Source organism: Emys orbicularis, chromosome 11 (genome assembly GCF_028017835.1).
Source record: "Emys orbicularis isolate rEmyOrb1 chromosome 11, rEmyOrb1.hap1, whole genome shotgun sequence".
In the NCBI taxonomy this organism is placed as follows: Eukaryota; Metazoa; Chordata; order Testudines; family Emydidae; genus Emys; species Emys orbicularis.
In genome coordinates this window covers 70,868,876-70,891,390 of record NC_088693.1, presented here as the reverse complement: position 1 = coordinate 70,891,390, position 22,515 = coordinate 70,868,876, and the positions used below count along the sequence as shown (strand labels likewise).

Genomic DNA, 22,515 nt, shown 5'->3' with positions numbered 1-22,515 from the left:
GTCTCAGCCGCAATTATTGAATAAAAACAAGATAACATTAAAAACAAGTAAAAAAAATGGTACCTGCTAGGGCTGGTTGTACTGTCTGTCAAATGTATAGCAGAGTTCCATTCTCAACATTTTAGCATTCAGCTCAGATAAAATTGAGGGGGTATATAACAAGCGATGCCTTTAAATAATACTATGGAAATGTTAGTATTTTAGAAGATTACATCAGTCTATAAATTGGTTTGCTCTTCTGACCCTCATAATGGTGAAGGATGCTGGAAACATTCTTCACACAGATAGAGGATCACAGCTTCAATTCAACTAGAGAGGAAATATAGACAGGTGCAGTTCAACTCCCATACACAGCAGATAAGGTTCTGAAATCAGTACATATTTAAATTATACAATTGAATATATGTTTTGGTTGGTCTTTATATAAATTGTGCTGAAAATATTTTTTTCGAAAGCTTTCTCACTATGACATCTTGCACGAGTATAAAGTGACTGCGAAGAGAAAATGCACATAAATATGTTTGAAGTACAGGAAACCTATATGCAGTGTATTTCTCTAATTTCAGGTATGGTATTTCACATTTGAGGACCTATTGAAAAACTAGTAGTGGTGGGGAGGTTTGAACACTTTGTACAATACAGTAATGACAGATTGAAAACACTTCTGTTTTTGCATTGGAAAAAGTTACTGAAAAGCAGTGCTAGTGTGTAGCTGATAAGAGTTGGAGAGAGAAGATGTGAATTAGCCAAAGAAAATCTTTTTCTGAGGTGGTGATGAAAGGGGAAATTTCATGGCCTGCTGTAGAAAAGTGCAAAATATTTGTGTCACAACTGAAAACATTTGTAATTTGACCTTCATTGTGTTCATGGTGCTTTCACAGAAAAGCAGGAGTTTTTCACAGATTTAACTAAATCTGTGTATAAAAATTGTAATGCAGTTGCCTTCAGGTTGAGTGTAGTTAGCTAAGTGATGTCGCCTGCTATTGTTCCCAGATTGGGTGAGTCTATTCTGTGTGCTCAGGAAGGATCAGCAGATACTATTTTCACTCTTGGGTGTTTCTAAGACACGTATCACAATGTTATGTAACCATGACAGTAATATTTAAACTGCATTTCTTTGAGGGAGAGACCACAGCTAAGAAGTTAGAAAATAATTATCTTTTCCCCAATTTTTTTTAGAATCAATAGTAATTACACAGTCCAGCCTGGGACTGAATTCTTGTCAAAAGTATATTTGGGAACTAAGTTCCTGTTAAAATTTTTGAGACACCATTAGCTACATAGATTTTGAATATTATTTATTGTTTTAACACAGAAACATAGGCAGCCCTCTGAGAAAGCGGGGAGGTCTGCACTCCCTTTGCTGTTGCCTTATTTAATCCCCCCATTTTATACAGGCAAGGAACTGTTGCATTTTCCTATGTTTAATATTACCATATGTTTGTTTACTGCTTCAGAGTTTACCATTTCCTAAGAGGAGCAGTTCTCTACAGGGTTTTTTTGTGCTTCTGTCATTGTAGACCTAATGTCGTTGGTGCATGATAGAGCTGCTCATACCAAAAAAGCACGCCTGGCTGGCTTTCAGTCTTATGTGACATAACTACATACTTTAAAAAAAAAAACTATGTTAAAAGAACATGAAGGTTGCAATGTCTAATACTCATTTAGAAAATGTGAGATTTATGATTCCTGTCCAACTTTAATTCAGCTTCTTTGCACTTATGCATTGTGATAGTCTTGGGCATCATCTCATAGGAAGTCTAATGGAACCCAGCAGTTCCGTGCAGTGTCTTAAACACAAGAGAACATACCATCTTATTTAACAATTGTTTGCCTTATTCAGTTTCTCTCCTGTGCACTACATAAGGCAGGGATCCTGTAAAACACATGATAATGTAAATCAACCTATAACATAATGCATTTCCACAAGAAGGCAGAATTAAGATTGCACCTTAATTCTGGGGTTTTCTGACCCTTGAGTGCTTGATTTTGCAACCTTAACATTCTTTTAACATTTTTAGTATGAAATGTCCTGGGGGTTTTTAAGCTAACTGAAAAAAAGAGAACCATAGTGCCCCCTACATGGGCCATCCGCATTTTAATCCAGGACCATAATATGCACATCACAGACCTCTATTGCTCAATCTAAAGGAGTAAACGACAACAGTAATAGGCTATTGTCTTCTGTGAGAAGAGGCCACTAGAGGGGAATGCTACATATGCTTTGCCTGTGTCTTATACAGCTGTTTGCTAGACAGCAGAAGAATTTGGGAATCTGGAATCCTAAATTCTATTTTGGGCTCTTTAGGGAGTGGAATGTCACCTGGCGGTGTAGTAGGAAGAGACCCTGAGACACAAGCCCTTGTATCAGAGGCCTGGTTTGAGGTAGAACCTACTCACAGAACCTGGCAAGAACAGGGCTGATATTGCAAAAATACACATTCCTAAGAAGTGCTAGTCACAGACACATCCTGATATCAAGTGGGACCAGAACATCCCAATATCAAGGACGGTACAAAAACATTCCCTAAGGATAACAGGAATGCACTGACTCCTCCTAAAAGATAAGGTCAGGATGACAGTACGTAATAAAGATGGTTTGATCGAACCAACATGTACAAAGTGATGGGTAATAACTAGCCATGCCAGAGGGCACTAACTGACTATGTCAGGGGGCAGTATGTAACTTGTTTGTATCGAGGTATAAAGATCTATCTCAGAGGAAGTGTCTTTGTCTGGCCTAGGGAGGAACGGAAAATCCTGCCATTCACTGAGTTGGTCCATTGTTACAGGCATACATATATTAGTGGTCCGGTAGAGTCTGCGGGATACTAGTATCGTGCTTCGTTGACAATAAACCTGGCTGGGTGCCTTCATCCCTTAACTGATCTTGTAGTCATTGGGCGGTTCGCTCGAGGTCTGCTGTGCCAGCTGTCTGCGCAGGGCTAGGGCGACACACAAAGGGAACACACACACAGCGCCAAACGTCTTATCAACATCTAACCACAGGTGTTTGCGGACAGCATATGGTTTTGGCTTATAAATTTTGAATAATATTGTAGCTACATCGGTAACGCTGGTCTCTCTTCAGAGCCATGGCAGAACTGGCCTTGTGCTCTTTGAATTTCCTTATTTGTAAAATGGTGAGAGTGATGCTTGCCTCCCTCCGAAGGAGGCAAAATCCCACCAATAATTGTTGTGGGCTGTGCTTTTGTCTTCTGGGCCACAACCACCTTGCAGCCATTTACACCTGCTTCAGTCATGAGACAGCTCTGCTGCAATACTTTACTGTTCAGCAATATGAGCTAAGAATGCTTAACCAGCACCTAGCCTCGCCTTTCCGAAAGATTACCTGTTGGAACCCACATGCCTATATGAATCATTATCCGTGTATATGATAAGATAGAGATTGGGATGTGTGCTTCAAAGGTACCTCTGTTTATTGTGCTCCAAATACAGGGCATAGCGCTCCTTCCATAACTGGTCAATCTCAAGATGTCATTAAATAGGTGCCATGTTCCCCGTCACCACTGTTTTCTGTGATGGTGCTGTAACAGCCCCGCTCTTTCCTGTCCTCTCACCTTCCGTCTCAAAAGCCTCCCTCTACATGTGTATTTATTGCACATGCAATCTTTCTCGTTCTTCACCTAGTAAAATCCAGACATATTTCAAAGATGTCGGCGATAGTATTTCTGCTTGCTTGAAAATTCTAGTGCAAAAGGGCCTTACAGATTCTTTTTCCATGCTGCCAAAATTTTTAGCAGCAAAATTTCAGCATTTGAAATAGCATGCAAAAAAAAGGGCAGGATATTTTTCGTGAAACGTTTTTGCCATTTCTGCATACTGCTACCACAAAAGACAACCGGAGTTCCTTATCAGTAATTATCCCCATTGACATTTTATTTAATGCTGAGAGCAATGTCCCAGCTTTGTAAAAAAAAATATATTCCTGAAATTGCATGACCAAGGACTACAGTATGGCTTTGCTACAGGTAGTCTTGTGGTAAAAAAAGGAAACAGGCTAATTGTGGTGAGGTTATAATGAGGCTCAGCAGTTACCCCATAATGTAAAATTTGTGAGCCAAACAGCACCTGGAAGTTACATCTGTTAAATTGGCTTTGTAAAATGATGTATAGCAAGTACAGCATAGATTTCATGGGCAAAAAAGTGTTTAACTCTTAAGTCAATGTTGAAATTTTCTTCAAACAAGATTTAGTGTTTTTCCACCTCGCCCTATCTGCTTGAGAACAAAGGTTTAGCCTTGCCTTGAGACATGTATCCCAGTTCCAGCAGAACTCTTTTGCTGGCTTTCCATATTCCTGACTTTAAAGGCTTCACCAAGGGCACCGACGTAACTATCCATAATCTTTACCTCCCGCTAGGTTGTTGTCACATCCCCAGCATCTGGGAGAGTAAGCCAGGAAAATAAATTAACATCCTAAAAACAAAATATCAAGTTCCCATTCCCCCCTTACTTAGCTCTAATTTTACAGGCTCTCTAACTTACTTAGGGAAAATAAATCCCTTAGTAAAGATATGAAACGAAAAATTCTGAGTACTATGAATCACTTCCTTTCCAGAACCAGTAAAACTGATTGCAGAAAAGCTTTTCCCCCCTAACCTGGAATACATCTCTAATTAGGGCAGGTAACTCACCTGTTGGAGGCCAAGAAAAATAACCATCTCCTTTCCCCTGTCTCTTCCTAACAAGTCCTAGGACCCTATCTGAAGACATCTAAGGGCTTGTCTATATAGTGCATAGTCTGCACTAATGGGGTCTAAATTCTTGTGCGCACTAAGCGGCCAGTGTGGACCGTGCTGGGCGTATTAAAATTCCCTAGCGCACATTAATATAGACCCAGTTCAAACAATATTACATTAATGCACTCTAGGGAACTTTTAGTGTACTCCAAGAGGATCCATACAGGCCAGTTAGTACGTAACATAGCTAGCATGCCCCACTATTTACACCCCTCTAATGTAGTCTAATGCACTGTGTAGACAACCCCTAAGGTAAGAAGTAGGGGAAGGAGTTTCTGTTTTTTTTAGTGAAGTGCTATTTGTGGGAAGATCCCTTTAGAGGTTCAAGCTGTAGATAGTCTTCCAACCCAAGTTGCAAGGTTAGTTTGTTTGCAATGCCTATGATCCAAACTGCAGGTTTTAATTGGGGAATTGGGTTTGCACAGACTTACCCACAGGCTAGGCTACTTGCACACCAGGTTGAGCAGAGAGGAGGATGGTACAAATTCTCACTTTACTTAGCATTAGCAAGGCTCATTTCCTTCAGACCACACTTTAAAAAAGTTGTATTGCTGTCATGGCACCCAAAGTCCAAGTTGTGGGATATAACTTAAGTAAACACAGCATTTTATTTATTTAACTTTAAAGGTGAAGTGAAATTCTGTTTAGATTTTGTGACAGGCACAAAATAGACCAGCTTCACCATGCTGACCAGTCAGTGTGCCTCAAGTCTGACCTGGAACTACCTCTACAGGGGGTAATTTCCAGATCCCTTCAGCTTCCGCTGTATCCAGCGATACTGCCAAAAGAAGGGCTAATTCTGGGGTAGCAATACTAGATGCAGACATGTGTCCACCTGCTACATCAGCTGCTGAACAGCCCTCCTTTTATAGAAGTTATTAGCACAACTCTCAGTGACTTCAAATGGAACAGACTCACAGGTCCAGTTTTCAGTTACCACTGACCAGGGTTAGATATGAGTTGGTGATCTGTGTCCCCGATGATTTGTCCCAGGAGCCATCCATTTTCTCTTACAAACAAACAAAACCACATCATATTTAGAGCCACTGATGTAGAAAGTTCACATCTAGAAAAGTGTACTGTACCAATAAATTGTTGAATGGTTAACACTGTAAGTTACAGAAGACTTCGTACTATATATTCACCATTGTATGTACATTTAATAACACTGAAGTATTCGAAAATGTTTGTTAGCTGCACAGCTGTCATTAAGTTTGTTAAACACTATTATCATCTAACAATGTGTGACACTTTGGGCATGTTGCAAAAATGTAAAGATGCTGTTCTCATAAATGTGAGTTTCATATCTGTTAATAATCCTGATCATCTGTCAAAGCTATGCAATGGCCATTAAGTAATCTTATTGTACACTGAAGTGCTTAGAATCAGATTAAGTTGTAATGAACTGCCTTCCAGACATTATTTAAAAATTGTTAAGTACAGAATTTATTTTTAAGTTAGAGTAATATACTTTTTAAATATCTAATATGGCATCATTGGGTTCTAATGGTGATAGTTTTTCCTTACAACTAAAAGTTACTTCCTTTTAAACTGAAATGAAATATACAGCCTGGTCTGTGTCACAGCATATAGTTTCCACAAAATATTTCATTACAGTAAACCTGAAGATTAGTGGCAATAGCCTCTAAAATGCATTGTGGTACTCAATTAAAAAAAAAAAGTGGGAGGCGGGCGCAGGGAAAATGTAATATAAAACCTAATAATACATGGATAAGGTCATTTATCTGTCTTAGATATGTATTGTTAATTTTCGGCCTGGTCCAAAACCGACTGAAGTCAGTGAGTCTTTTAATTGACTTTGGTTAACTTGTGTGTGTGGTCCGTTTTAAATTGGAGGTATTGTGTGGGTTTAGATTTTATGATCAGGCACTTGCACCAAAGCCAGTAAGCACTGGCCAAGTAGTAAATATTCTCAGGATCAGTTCCTAAATTCTTTAATCTATTCTGGATATAAATGATCAGCAATGAAAGTAAATGGCCCAGAGGGCTGGGGTATTGTTCTAACACTGAATATTTTCATTTTAAAATATATTTTGATAGTGTTTGGCTGACAAGCATGTAAAAAGGAGCAGGAAAGAATATTTTCTAAAGAAACATCTAATTTTTATCTAAAATAACTCTTACACAGTGTGTAACACTTACAATATGCTATATTAGCAACAGTGTAAATGTGAATTATTTTAGCCTATTCCAGTACTCTAGCCAGCATTATTATGCAGTTAACATGAACTGTTTTCTCTCCTTTCTTTTTCACTTGGACACATTATATGATTATACTGCGGACTGTAAACTCAGCGACTTGTGAGGAATTTTGTTCAAATTTTAACATTAATCACCAAAGTCTATTTTTGCTTTGATTGGGTTTCTACAAAAGACTCTCAGATGGATCATTTTATTTCTGTTGCTAATTCAGTTGCTGATAGCCCAACAACACACAGCCATCCTACAAATTAAAAAAATGGTCACTTTTGTCACTTTGCACACAAAAAAGAGTCAAGTAATAAATATCTTGGAGATTACCCTTTCATCCTGCTAGAGAGTGATCCCTCAAGGTCATTTTTTCAGTTCTCTTCATGACACTGTTTGCCCCTCACCAGTATTAGAGAGAAATAAACATACAGGTCTGTCTCATCTTACGCGGGGGTTCCGTTCCGCGGTTAGCGCGTAAAGCGAAAACCGCGTATAGCCAAAATTCCATTGAGTTCAATGGCGGGCGAAATTGCCCGCACTACATGTATAGTATTAAAATTGTTATTTTTCTCTGTTTTGTTTTGTTTTGTTTTTGTTTTTGCCGACCGCGTAAAGTTGAAATTGCGCATGTTAAATGCGCGTAAGATGCGACAGACCTGTACTTTTGCTTTTAATATTCTGTGCTTCATAGAAAAGGGAGGGAAATATCAGGGCTACTTGAGTAAATGTTTTTGGGTTTTGGTTTTAAATCAGCATGAAACACTTTTGTGTTCATTCACAAATTTCTTGCTTCGTTTTTAAGCGTGCAGGAGGTTTGATTGGGATTCCTTCTTCCTCCAGTTCACAAATGGGGCTGAAGTCTAATAACAATTAGCAAGACAAACATTAGAAATATGTTCTGAACTTTCATGGACCTGAATGTAGGTGCCACAGTAGATGAGATAATTTACTGATGAGACGGCATTTGTTCCAAGCTGACTGATTTTTATGCCTCACTGTACTCTTGCACTGTATCCTGGATAAAATCACAGATTTGTCCAGTCCCATTGATGGGATCTTGTCGAGTTTTGACTATTACATATTGTAATACTAACCAGTTGGATGTTCAGACCATTGCAAAACTGCTAGCTCTTTTATTCCCCCAATGATTTTAAAATATTAAAGCCATCAAGGGGGTTGAAGCTGATTTATCAAAAGGAGAAAAAAAATGCACAAATGTGTTTGGAGTATTGAAGTGCCGTTGACATCTAAAGTCCTAACCATGCTGTTTTCCTCCACACTCCAGCAATCAGGACATCCAGCAAACCCATAAAAAACCAAACTAATAGCATGAATATTCAGTGACCTAGAATACTAATTATTGTCATGAATATTAATGTGATCGGACTTGCTTTTTCCCCTTCTCTTTCTCTCTTGCTCTCTTTTTTTCCACTCAGCCGGCTCTAAAGATGGGCCATAATGAGAGCATTTAAGAGAGAGAGCGCTCTCCGCCGTGACAGGGACTGGGGTAATAAGGAGAGCTTGATTAACGTGGTGCACTTGGGGGAGAGATGAGAGGATTCACGTGGTCCTGTTGTGGGGGAGGCAATGAGGCACCGGCGGCTGTGTTGCTGCTCCCTCAGATTAATGAGGCCTAAGAGTGCATTAGGAACAGTGACAAAGGTTTGATCTAATGGGCTCAGTCATTTTTCCTTTGAGTGACAGACGCACAGAAGTAATTGGCTGTGCAGAATGGCAGCTCATTGGCAGTACTTAAGGATACATTATCCCCGTTGTGTGGCCCGCAGAGGCTGTTTATCAAAACTGCTCACACTGCAGACATGCATTCGCTGAGCTGCTGTTACAGTGGTAATAGCTATAAAAAAAATGTAACATCAAAATCGTAGCTATTGTCTTTTAGAAAGAAAGTTTCTCTGTTTTAGTTTAAAATGGTCTAGAAAATATTTTAATAATGATAATCTACTTTGTACACCAAGCATGAATATTTTTAGGCCCACAATTATGGGTGAGAATTTGGGGAAGTCTATTTTACTGGTACAGGAAGTATGAAGTTAGTTTTTGTCCCATTTCTTAAGTCATATGTTCATTGTGTCCAATTTAGAGGTTATTTAATGCACAGGTAATGCCTTTTTCTAGTTTAGTTACTATTAAACAACTTCCATAAGTCTTCACAGAGATCCCAAAGCACTTTACAAACTATGGCCCCAAGCCTGCAGATATTTCCACATGTCCTTAACTTTACACATGGGAATTGTACTCTCCTTGAATTTACTGATGTAACATTATTGAATTCAATGTCACTACTCCCATGCGTAGTGTTAAGCACATATATAACTGTTGTCATGATTTGGGCCCAAATACTTAACACACACAAATAACTTCCCAAAGAATGTACATACCCACCTCTGGGATGTTACAGCATGCAGTAATAGTGAACAGAATTTGCTCAGAAAATGAATAGCAAAGGGAAACAGTGCAAAGGAAATATAATATGAGCAAACTGGGTTTTGGTCAGGATGATTTAACTAGAAATGTCCTTACTTTGCAAAAAGCGCCACGGGATCTTGAACAAAATCAGTTGGACGCGTTTGTGGTTTTACTGTGTGACGAAAGGTGGCACATGTGAAAACATAATTTCCCTAATCATATTTGGAGTTGAAAGAAAAGCGTTCCCTCCTATTGAATCATTAATGCCACTTCCTGCAGCACCAGAGTAGTTTCTTGGCGTCCTCCCATCCATTCATTAAACTTGACTCTACTTAGCTTGTGTCTACCAGTGAGATCCCAGCCTGAGGTTGTAGGACTTCAGGCCTTTATTACTGTATTGGTGTGATTATTGACTATGAAAGAAAACTGTATCAAAATCGCACAAAATAATTCACTTAAGAAAACGGCATTAGACAAATAAACCAAAAAAAACTCTTGGAGGATTATTGAAAACGAGTTCTGGGAATTTTGATGGGGGAATTGGAGGTTTATTTAGGCCCCTAGTAAGGTCCAGGAAAAAAACAGAGGTGCCATGTTGTAGGCTGGTATAGCAGCTGGGTCCAAATGGAATTCATAGCAAGGAGACAGGTAAAGAAAACATGTTATTTTGCCTTTCTCCATTAATAATCCCTGCCAATAACCTATCTGGCTCATGAGGTCCCTGCTCATGGTACCTAACTGACAATGCTCCTTGCGGTAGACAGTCTTTCTCTCTTCCGCTCCCCCCCCCTCCACACACCTCTTACTGACTCATTCTGAATGGGTTTGGGGAGATGCTGTCCAGTTAGTAAGAAGTAGTGGTGCATCTTGATTTCAGCACTGGGCACAAATTCTGCCCTTGGGCCAGCAGGGAAAGGGAAGAAGCACCTTCTTTGAGAGAGTTATGATGGGATCCTAGGTGACATGTTGTCAGATTCCTGAGGGGCGTTTCCAATCGCTGTAGGGAAGGTCATCACAACATGTATGTTAGTAGGCACTGAAGAGAGCACAAGACAAATGGGAAGGTGCTGGAAGATTACTTGCCTCCCACAAAAAGTTAGTCTGCCAAAGGTGATTTCTGCATAGCTCTGGGAATTGGATTCGTTAGGGCAATGGAAGGCTAAAAGAAGGGGGAGCTTAAAGCACTTCTCACAAAAGTGGTGTCTTTCCACTCTCCTCTTCTACACCCTCATCCCCAGAATAACCCCAAATACAGAAGATTTTTGGCCACAATTTTAGCATAGCGGGCCAAGCTGTGGTCTAATCTACTTGGCAGGGCTGTTTAATGAATTAGAGGGCATTTCAGGAATATGCAGTATCTGCAACATAAATTCACCCAAGCTGATTTGGTACAATTAACCCTCTGATACCGGGAGTCAGGATTTCCTGACCCTCTGCTCTAATGTATTTTTCATTAGTGTTAACAGCTGGGGAGCTGAGCCCTCTGGCCTTGAGAGGTTTATTTCCTTTTGGAAGAGAAACTCATAGTGATCATGAAGAGCTTAGCGCAAATAAACCATGAATATAGTGAAGGCCAAGTAATGTGCTAGAGCTCACCCTATGCCCTGTCTTCTTCTGTGCTAATGTAATCTCTCTCTCAATCTCTCTCTCTCTCTCTCTCCTGGTCTCATCTATACACAGTTTCTTGCAAAAAAAAATGTATAATGGTAGATTGCCCAACTCTAGCATCATATATTCACCTCTTACTTTGAAAATAGTGCACTGAGTGCACCCTGAATAAAACCTCTTACAACTCGGTTGTTTGCCTTGGGGATGGTGGGAAGTCACAAGTGCACATGCTGCAATGAATGCAGGCCGCTTGCATGCATTTCAATGATCTGTATCTCACTTTTTTATGGTACAGTTGTGAATTATATTCTTTTTGCCTTTGTAATTAGTGGGTGGAACAGATGGTGAAGGCTTAGTTTGAAGTGACGTGTCCATTAAAATGACCTGTGCTGCCCAGTGATGGTTCATGATAACATTTTTTTGTTAAGATGAAATATATTGGACAAAGACAGGAGTTACAGGAGCACTCACCATTAGTGTTTCAGTAGATACTAAAATTGTGCAAACAAACTACAGACTTCTGCAGAGCAAATGACTGCTTCAGAATAAGAATACCTTTTATTATCCTCACTCGTATCTAATTTTCATAACATACAATTTTTGTCGTCACTGGTTATAATTGAATAGGTGGTACCAGATAGGCATTGAATGGCATGAAATCATGAGTTTGGATAAATCTTCATTAGTGATATTTTAAAGATATTTCTAAATATTATGCAACTGAATTCTGTAGGGTCTAGCAATTTTGTGACATATTTGTGAAGACTATTTAATCAGGCAGTGTATGCCATGTGAATGGGGGGGTCTATTCTCCCTACAATCCAGCTGTTTATTTCCCATTAATGAGTTGTTCACACAGGCACTGATGGGAACAATGCTACCCTATTTTCATCCATCTACATTAGGCCTATCATATGGGCAAGTAAACCTTTTGAACTCTCTTTGTAGTTTGATGCTGTCCACACTGGCTTAATGAGTAAATAAAGCACAAATTTCATTCCTCATGCATCTTCCAGTGCCTCGTATTAAAACTCTCTCTCTGTTGAAAGGTGATTTTTTTAAGCATTGACTAAAATTGGGAATGTGCCTTGAATTCTAATCGTGGTGGTCTTTGAAGAGATTAATTGCTTGTGAAAGTGTAATTGAATGATCTGCAAACTGTATCATAACAGGATATTTTATAATATCAGAAAAGAGTTTTAAATGTTCTAAAGCGGTCTACAGCTAGAAAGAGGAATTCTTCTTTTGATGCTGCTTTGGTAGATGAAAACATTTTTGTTCAATAGGAAACCAGCATCTTTTTTTGCTCATTTGAGACCAGTTCTGGCAACATACTGATATTCATTCAAATATAAATGCCATGTTCACTTTGAAATGCAAATTGTTTAAAGAAAAATAGCATATGGTAGAGGTAAGTACCTTTTCAAATCAGCTCCTACACTTTAGGGTTGTGAGTACAGCTAAAATTATTCTTTGGAAAGAAACTGGAGCCTTTGACACATTGAAGCTTGAACTAATCAAGGCTTCCCAGTAAGCATATACACATATCCATATCAAGGAAATAGTGCTGAGAATACACGGATTAGCATAGTAATTTAACTGCCCCCCTGCTAATCAACTTAAGCAACCAGCTGATGCATATATGATGTATTGGAAGAAGCACTTTTTCAGAACACAGAATGGACTAGGTAGTTGACCATGTATTTCATGTTAATGTTGATATATTGAGAGGGACAGAGAGGGAGACAGATGTAAAAGTGCAGCAAGTCCTTGCTTCTAAGGTTTTTAGATATAAAGGCTTCATAACATATATCTTACCATAATATGCAGAATCTACGTCTCAGTGAACATTGTTGGCTTCATATTTTGAGCTGGCTGGCTTGTCTGCTAAGAGACTGCTATGATTCCTTGCCACTGGCTCTGTATCCTGACATGTAAAATTAAAGAAATATTGCTTCTTGAAGGTGGGAAGAGGAGTTTGCCTCCTGGAGGAGAAAAATGAGTAGGAGTGTTTCCTGAAGCTTTGTGTGGCAGAACAAGTCCATAAGAACAGCAGTTGGCATTAACAAGGTTCCATTTGGATGCGAGTATGATAGCATTGTTGTCAACTTGACACGACTGAATAAAAGAGTCCGGGCATGTTATAATTAACCTGAAGGAGGAGTGAAAAATGAGCAATAGATTGGAAAAATATTTAAGTTCAAATAAATATGGTCGTCATTCAAGGATTGGTCCTGTGTCTGGTCAGAGTATGTTCGAGAAAACTCTCTATCTCTTATTCAGTTTTTATGTAGATCAGCCTTTTTGATATGTCAATGACCACATGGGGACTTTTATGCGGTTTGGTTTATTTAAAAAATTTTAGTGACCTCAAACAAGATTGAAAATTGTACTAATGCCTGTGATGGATTAAGGAGCTATTTGGTTGCAAAATCAAGCACAAAGCTGATAAATTGTATCATTGACCACAAAACAAAGCTGCATTATGGATCACCAAGAAGTTAGCTTCTCAGATCCTACCATATTTGCTCCCAACTATCCAAAATTCCTCATGAATCTGAATTGACAGAATTATTATATGTTTCTCCTGAGTAATTCACTTTCTCTGTGGTGAAACTAATTTCACAGGCCAAATCATTGTGTTTCTAAATAAGTTTAAGGAATATATAAAATTTTGAACACTGCAATTTCAATATAAGAATCAACATGTTATGGATATTCTCTGTAAAGTTTTGCTCTTGTATCCCATCAAGGCTTAGAATGTGACTGGGCCTTTTTGTTCTAAATCTAGCTAAACGGCCAGAAAATGTTAACATTCAAAATATCCCTCTCTCCCCCACTCAGCCACCCAATTCAGACTGATGGCAATGTGTTATTCAAGCAAAGTTGTTCAATAATTGTTTTCCATCTTTCCATGATCTCGCAAAAACATTCCATCTTTTCTTTCACATACCAGTTTTCTCCTTCTCTATCTCTGCTATGAAGATTATCGCACAGGAACTCATCAAAAATAACTCTGTCCATTCTACTAGGCATGGAATGAGAGAGTTAAAGGTTAAAAATGGGCTTACATAGCATCACTCTTCAATCCAGCATGTTGGATGCCACTTGTAAGGTCTTTGAGATGTCTTTCGAGGAGTTTCTCAATAGGAAATCTAATTCTGCTTCTAAAAATAATGCATTTCCAGAGCCATTGTATTCTAAAGGTGCTAAAATAGATGCCACGGTGAACAGGAATGCAGGATCATTCTGTTGCAGTGAATATCTGTCACCTTGAATTGGTGGTTTTGCTCAGTAAAGCTAATTGGGAAGTTAAGATTAATGTAGAAAGTTGAGAACAAGCCTAGAAAAATGCTGTAAACATTCTAAACAAGGCTTAAAACAAGTAAAATATAAAACATAATGCATGTAAAAATCTTTACCTTCCTCTATTGTCCAAACTTAAAATTAAGGGAACCCAAAATGATATGTGGATGGGGAGAAGGTACCATTTTGTTGTGTGAGGACTTTAATAAGGTGCAAATAGTTAAGGAGTTTAGAGTTTAATGCGATACAAAAGTGGTTTCTGAGATCAAGGAAGTGCAGGTAGTATTGTTTTGTTTCCAGATGAAAGAAAAAGTGAAAAGACCTGACTTATTCATCCAGCTGCTTCTAAATTGGTATACCATGACAGAATTTACCTGATTCCAAAACAAACAAACAAAGATTTCTAGTGACCCTACCACTCGGGTCAGCAGCTATGCCACTCAGTAGTCCTCTCCTAACACAAGCTATAAACTAGGCATTATTTCATATATAAGAGAGGAGAATTTCTAATGTGCAACATCTAATGTCCCAAGTTCAGCAGCTAGGAGGCATGATAATATCACATGCTTCCACAGGCAGTATGGGCTTTTTAAGCCATGGATATTAAATATCTTTAGTGTAATCTAATATATATAGTAATAAATATCTTTAGTGTAGTCTATTCTTTGAGATGTGTGACCTCATATATCTCCTAGCTTTGGCCTGAAGACAGGACAGGGCAATGGGCAGGTCAGAAAACCTTGGAGTGCCATGCTCGGAATGCAAGAGTCAACCACCAGGCCAGGGAACATTAAAGCAGAACAAGTCAGCTACTAAGACTGTTTGACACCATAGTATGACCAGATGAGCAGCAACATTTGCTCTTGACAGACATCCGATCTGTACGCTTTTTGTGAGTTTGAGACTGTTTTCAGCTGGGCTCCTGGCTCACCTGTACTATACTCTGCTGTGAAGAAAAGATCACAAAGGACTGTGTTCACTAAGGGCCACAATCCTGCCAACAGTTGTGCATTTTGGTGACTTTGTATCCGAGTAGTCCCTTTGAAGCCAATGGGATTATTTGAATGAATAAAGTTACACGTGTGCATGTATGCTTGTAGGATCAGGGTCTATCGTAGCAGCTTTCTTGGGGGGAAAGGGAAAATTTCCAACGAACTCTGGCTATGGGCAGGCTAGTTAAGCACTTTACTGTTTGTTTTGGTTTTGAAGAGGAAATGAAGTAGTCTCAGGAAGGCAGAAAAGTTTGTCAGAACAAACCCTTCACAACCCAAGACTGGGACACTGGGGAGTAGGATGGTCTAGGGTCCCCATCTATCCGCAAGCGTTTACAACTGGGTAGTATCAGAAATATCAGCATTAGCAGATCACCCCATCTACTGGAAAAGTGGGTAGTTGTTCTCTGAATACAAATTACAAGCAATCAATTTCTGCTATTTTGCTTCTCCAAAGAGATTGAGATATGGGTTCGATCTGAAGTGTCATATCAGTTTCTGTGTCCGAAGTCTTTAAATATAAAAACTCTGAAATCAGTTTTGAGGGAGTCCTTAAAGGAAATGTGCATTTTATAGATGCCTACTTACTAAGGCCAGAAAAGGTCATTGTGACCATCTAGTCTGACCTCCTACATAACACAGGCCATAGAATTTCACCAAGTTGTTTTTGCATCATGCCCGTAACTTCTGGTTGAGCTAGAGCATATCTATTAGAGTGACTTTCTGTCTTGATTGAAAAGATGTAGTGATGTAGAATCCACCACATCCCTTAGTAAGTTGTTCCAATTGTTTATTATCCTTTCTGTTTAGGGGCGGGGGGAAGTGTCCTCTTATTAGTCTGAATTTGTCTAGCTTCAGCTTCTAACTATTGGATTTTGTGTTATGCCTTTGTCAGCTAGATCAAAGAGCCCTCTACTAGCATAAATCATGCCATATAGGTACTTATGGACTTCAAGTTAAGTTGCCTCTTAACTTTCTCTTGTATAAATTGAGCTTCTTTAGTGTCTCACTATAAAACGGGTTTTCCAGACCTCAGATCATTTTTGTAGCTCTTTTCTGAACCCTTTCCAGTGTGCAACATTCTTTTAAAAGTCTGGGCACAGGATTCCTTAAAGGTCTCACCGATGCTGTACCCAGTGATAACATCTCCATACATCTACTCAGTATTCCCCTGCTTATACATCCAAGGATAGTATTTGCCATTTTAGCCACAACATCATACTGGGAGCTCATGTTCAGCTGGCTATCCACAATGACCCGTATGTCCTTGTCACTCACTGGTTTCCAAAATACAGCCCCTTTTCCAATAAGTGTGACTTACTTCATAACCTCCTAGATATGACCTTCCATTTAGCTGTATTAGAACATAAGTGAGCCCAACTTACCGTGTGATCCAGATCGCTCTATAGAACTGATTTGTCCTTATTATTTACCACTCCATTAATTTGTGTTATCTGCATACCTTACCAGCAATGATTTATATGTGATCACTGATAAATTATGTAATAGCACTGGGGCAAGGACACATTTCTGTGAGACCCCATTAGAAACACAAAGCAATACAGCTTAGCCTTTCTACAGCTCCCCCACATTTGCAAAATAATAGCACAATAATGTGATGATGAGCTAAGTGATTCACAAATAGTAATGTCTGGTCTCTCTGGTATATGTGTCCCTGTGTGTCTGGTCCGCGTAGGATAGGCGTCTTCTGCAGCTCACAGTCAGAGTTTGGCTCTTTCCCTCAAACTGTAGAGAATCATCTTTCAGCTCTGGATGTTCCTGATGTGTCAGCCAAAATGGAGCTTTCACAATAGTTGTGTTTATTTTTTTTCTCGTTAGCAACTTTCTGACTCAAGTTTTTTTCCCAGACTATAAAACCTGGAGGAAAAGTGTGCTGATACTATATCAGAGAGAGCATGAGCTGGTGCGCAGAGAGATTCATTTGGAGAAAAAGTATTTATTTAATTGGAAAGAATGCAAAAAACTATGTGTGCTTGATTCAGTATTTTAATGAGACTTCAGTCAAGAGGTGGGGTTCTAATCTGAATCTTCACCACATATGTGCTGTTTTGTGGGCAAGGTTTCGTTGCTGAACTTTACATGTGTTCCTAATGCCTCTAGAAAACACTGGCACAGGACGTTCAGATACTAGCCTTAGTAAAATGCACTAAATTGGTTGTTCAACAGGCTTAAAAGAAGTGTTCACCTGTTGTAGATTTAACTTGTGACCAGTGTAATAGATGCCAATCAGACTATGGAGGTCACATGGGTAAAAGAAGGGCTCGGAAAAAGGGATTAGAGAGGAAGTCCAGTGGTAAAGGTACTGGCCCAGGACTCAGGAGAACCAGGTTCAAATACATGCTCTGCCATAGGCTTCCTATGTGGCTTTGGGAAGATATTTAGTCTCTCTCTGCCTCAGTTCCCCATCTGTAAAATACCTCCTGGTTATGTTGAGGACAAATTCATTAAAGATTGGGGTGCTCAGATCTTACAGTAATGGAGGTTATGCAAGTACCATAGACAGATAGTGTTTGGTCTCAGGGAGGCAATCTCACAAACTCTAATAAGAATCATAGAATATCAGGATTGGAAGGGACCTCAGGAGGTCATCTAGCACAAAGTATTTCACAAAGCTCTTCTTTCTTTCAAAACACGGCTGTTGGGAAAAGTCGTCATGATGGACCTGGGAGTCAGGAGATCTGGGTTTTATTTCCCGCTCTGCTACAGTCTTCCTCTGTGATCTTTGGTCATTTCCCACTTTTTCCACAGGTTAAATAATAGTAGATAATAATAAACTCCCTCACAAGAGTGTTGAATCTTAATTCACCAATGTTTCTGAACTCATCAATGGTTGTCGAATTGAACGTGCTATGGAAGTGCAAAGTTTTTGTATGAAAGTATCTTAAAAGTGTGTGTATGTACACATAGAATAGAGAGAGTCTTCAGTAGCAAAGAATTGCAAGGTGCTTTACAAACTTTACTAACTGTACGTTGTATGTAGGTTTAGATGACTTTGCTTCCAATTCAGCTCTGCTGGAAAACCATTACCAGTTATTTTGTCTTTGGATGAAAATACTAAATGCTTTAAATCTGTCTCTAAAAATAGTATTCTTAAAGCCATTTAACCCTACTGTAGGATAGCTTTAACAATGGATTCACAATGTCCACTGTGTTTTGGTAAAGTCTGCCATGAAGAGATTGCAGCTATTAGAACATTCTTACAAAAATCAAACTAACACTTTTTAAAAATATTTTAAATTTGTTTAAACAGTAAATTGTAAATCAGTAATGGAGTATGTGATTAAAAACTAAACTGCAGAGTGAAATTTCTAGCGCATGTCAAACACAAGAACAGGAAAGATAGACTGAGACCACTGGAAGTCTAAGTTCATGAAAAGGGTTTTCTTTGTTTTGTCACTAAACTTGATTCAACTAGATCACTGTTTAGCTATTTCCTCCATTAAACTTTTTATTGAACTATTATCTGTCACAGCCCTTATGGATCATGAAAGCACTAAACCCATTTGCCCCCTGGTATTGCCTCCAGGTTGGTGATAGTTAAAAGTCTGTGGAAGATGGGTTTTATAGTTTTATAGTTGATTTTATGCTACTAGTACCAGTTTATTTACTGGCACTGTAGATTTTTCAATTTTGGCTTTATTCAGTGGTGGGGGGGGATACTCAATTAAAATAATTGAATTAGGATAAGAGGGTTTGAAGTGTCTCCATTTGATGTAGTTATTACACGTTTCGTATGTTAGAGTTATGTTTAGAGGGTCATGTTACATTTTCAGGACTTGCTTTTGTAAGGGTACAATGGATGGTTTGCTTAATGCTTATTAGTTTTTAAGGATTGGTTTTTTTCAGCATGTCTTTTATGCACTAAGCCAACACTTCCCAAAGCATGAGGCACACGCCCACGAGGTGGGTAGGAAGGACTAGCTAGGGCAGTGCAGAGGATATATAAACTAAGATGTGTAGGCTTTTAACAACATATATCAGGGATGCACTGGGGGCTTGCAAGTATTTCCATTTTCTAGAAAAGGGTCAGGGGAACTCAGCTTCCAAAAGTTTAGCGAACACTGCATTCAAGTGCTGCTGCTGTTCTCCACATTAATGAAATTAGTGCTGTCTCTGCTCTGTGGTACTGTAAGATTTATTCTCCTTAATGTGAATCAGCATTATCTTGTATAGTAACGGGGTTTTTTTTTGTTTGTTTCTAGGAAATGTGACTACTAGTACGTCTGTGTCTCAGATGGCAAGTGGGATCAGTCTAGTCTCCTTCAACAGTCGCCCCGATGGTATGCATCAGCGTTCCTACTCAGTTTCCAGTGCTGACCAATGGAGTGAGGCGACAGTCATTGCAAACTCTGGCATCAGCAGTGGTAAGAGACAAGTTGGGTTTTTTGCTAGAGTTCTTCTGTGTGGACTTATGTCACTCATCTGGGTACATTGTCCTAAGCAAAGCTGCAACCATTTAAACAGAACAAAAAGGATGAGAAGGGGGGAGAAGAACATAAATTAACAAAACATCTCTTCCTGTGGCGTGGAAAGGCTAGGAGTGCTGTGGAAGCAGCGAACGTAACTGCACCAGGAAGGAGATGCCTTGTGTTGTCAACTACTCCATACCTGAAATTTCACATAGGCCCAAAATTATTAAAAGCATAGCAAAGCCAGGGTTGTTTTCTAAGTGCATAGCTTCCAAGACATCTTCACTGCATCTGTGAATGAAGGTACACAGTTCTCATCCCCTTATTCCCTTTGTTTGTGGTCTTAAGTGTTGAACTATTTATTATTTTATTTTTATTGTTGTAATTGGCTAGCTGTAGGCAGAGCCAGCCTTTGGAATGAATCCCACAGCCACTGTCTCCATAACCTCAACTGGAGGAATTTGTAAATGTCAGGACTACTCTGTTTCCTTTCTTAAAGACGTTTCTAGCCATCTCTCTTGTGAAGAGAGCCTTGAAACTGCTGACCAATCACAAGGGTTGCAAGTTTGTCATAGTGATTTGTCCAACAAAATCACAGTTGTCATTGATATCTTGATTTCTGAAAAGATCCCAGACCAATTTGATGTTGCGTCAGAGGTGTTGCCTGAGCTGCTATAAGCTCCCTACAAACTTGTAGCAGACTGTTTGCAGTTGAGCTTGTTCCTCTACTAAGCACACATTGTGGGCTTTGGCCTCAAGGGGGAATGTCTGAATAGCATGAAAGGTGCTGTGGTCCAGTGGACTACACATGGGATTGAGAACAAGAGAGTCCTTTATTCCAATCTTAGGTCTAACACATAATCTGTCTGTGACCTTGGTCAAGTCACTTCCTGCCTTAGTAGTCCCATCTGTAAAATGGGGCTATACTACTCGCCTCACATAGGGAGTTGTGAAGATTCCATTAATGTTAGTAATGCACTATGCAAGTGCTAAATTTTTAGTATTTGAAAGAGCGGCAAGGGGAAGCACCATGGAGAGCCCGTGAAAGTATGGTGGAAGTAATGGAATGGAGAAATCATAATGTGGAAAGCAAAGGGAACCTTGAACAGAGTAAATGGAGGAAGGGTGTGAACAACATGGGATGAAGTGACCATGAAAGAGAATTAGAGAAAAAGAAACTGCTGCTTTTGAGGCTACTCCTTAAAATAGTGACAGTTATAAGGGTCTCAGAAGGACACATTTTGTGGTGCGTGCGCGCACACACACAGCTGTTGCTGTTTTGGGTGTATCTGCTGATCTTAGCTTTTTGTCTCTTATGTGGGCAAGCCCTACAGCATTCATGAGTGTGTTACCTATGCTGGTATGAAAAAGAGGCCTTCCCTTTCTCCTACACCCAGCTACATTTTATACCTCTTACATTAAGGACATCTAATTCTGTTTTATGACTTGGCAATCATATGTAATTACTTCTGGATCATAAGAGACAACAGCCAGGGTCAGCTGTGCTCCATTTACTCAAAGGATACAGGAAGACTGAGAAGTAAATAACGATAGAAACGTGATATTTGCATCATTTCCTGCTTTGCTCTTTTACATTTTGAAAATACTGGGAGAACTTCTTTTCACTAGGTCTTAGACAAACAAATGTCAACATAAACATTAACTATTGTGATCGATAAAACTACTTCAAAAACTCAAAAATGATTCATCTCCATCAGTGTACCCTCTTTCTCTTAGATTGTAGAACTTATCCTTTATGCTGGCAGTTGACACATGAAAAACCCTTTTTAATTTCAGCTTTTTTGCCCCAATAAAAGGTTTTGAATTTTAGAATCATAAAAAGATAATGCTGTGAAAGCAGCAGGGATAGGGAGAAGCTAAGCATCTTTTGGAATTCAGATGCCAATGTACTGGAGAATATGCCTGCTTATTGTCACATGGTTTTATTGTAGACAAAATAACATATTGGGATTCAATTTTTCTCTGCACCTTTTTTCACATTAAATTAATACTTTGTGTGGCTCCGGAGAACTTTTCAAAGTCTTCCTATCCAGACCTTTGGTTTCCTGGGGCTTCAGTCTTTTAAGCAGCTGTGAACATCTCCTAATTAGATAAATTACTTTGTAGTGGGCAGAGCCACAAAACAGGAGGTGCTGGTTAAATTAAAGGGGAAAAAATAGAAAAATCCATTCTCTGAAATGGAATGCCCCACTGCTTTATGACTATTACTGTTGTAAGGTTTTACATTTAAGTACCTGAGGTTTAGAATTAAATGTCTAATATAATTTGGCACTGGTAACAGGAAGCCTGTGACTGCCCTTAGAGAAAATCTAGACAGCTTAGTTCAATGTTTCAAATTGCTGTCTGCTTGATAGTGAGCAAATCGTAGGTTTGGATCGCTATTTAGCTAAATACCACATGCTGCTCAGCATAATTTTAAATGCAGTAACATGTTCGTCTTTAAGTTTCTGAATTTAAAAAGACTGTTCCAGGACTACATGAAAATTTTTTTTACCTTTTTTCTTACTCTTGTAAGTGTTTGACAGAAGTAATTTTAGCAGCAAGAGAATAAAAACTGGGGGCAGTAAATCCCTGTCTGGGAACCTCTTGTATAGATTCTTTATGGACCTAGAATTGATCTACATGTCAGATCCTGATGTAGCTTAAACTGTTTATCACCCTAATGGCAGAAGTAAGACCATGAACATCAACTTATAATCCTCTGTGAAAAAAATTGGTGTTTGCAGTCAATGAAGGAGCAGCTTAGGTTTATTGATAG

At 39.1% G+C, this 22,515-nt stretch overlaps 1 protein-coding gene across 3 annotated transcripts in view; it reads left to right on the top strand.

Annotated features, from left to right (window-relative positions):
• Window positions 1-22,515, top strand: part of AGAP1 (ArfGAP with GTPase domain, ankyrin repeat and PH domain 1) — a 634,167-nt gene that overhangs the window by 446,685 nt on the left and 164,967 nt on the right. Inside the window, exon 12 of one of the 3 annotated variants that reach the window (XM_065412922.1) lies at window positions 19,530-19,691. The exons of the other annotated variants lie outside the window; for them this stretch is intronic. Within the exon in view, the coding sequence (XP_065268994.1) occupies window positions 19,530-19,691 (162 nt within the window). The remainder of the gene's footprint in view (window positions 1-19,529; window positions 19,692-22,515) is intronic. 3 annotated transcript variants of the gene reach the window in all.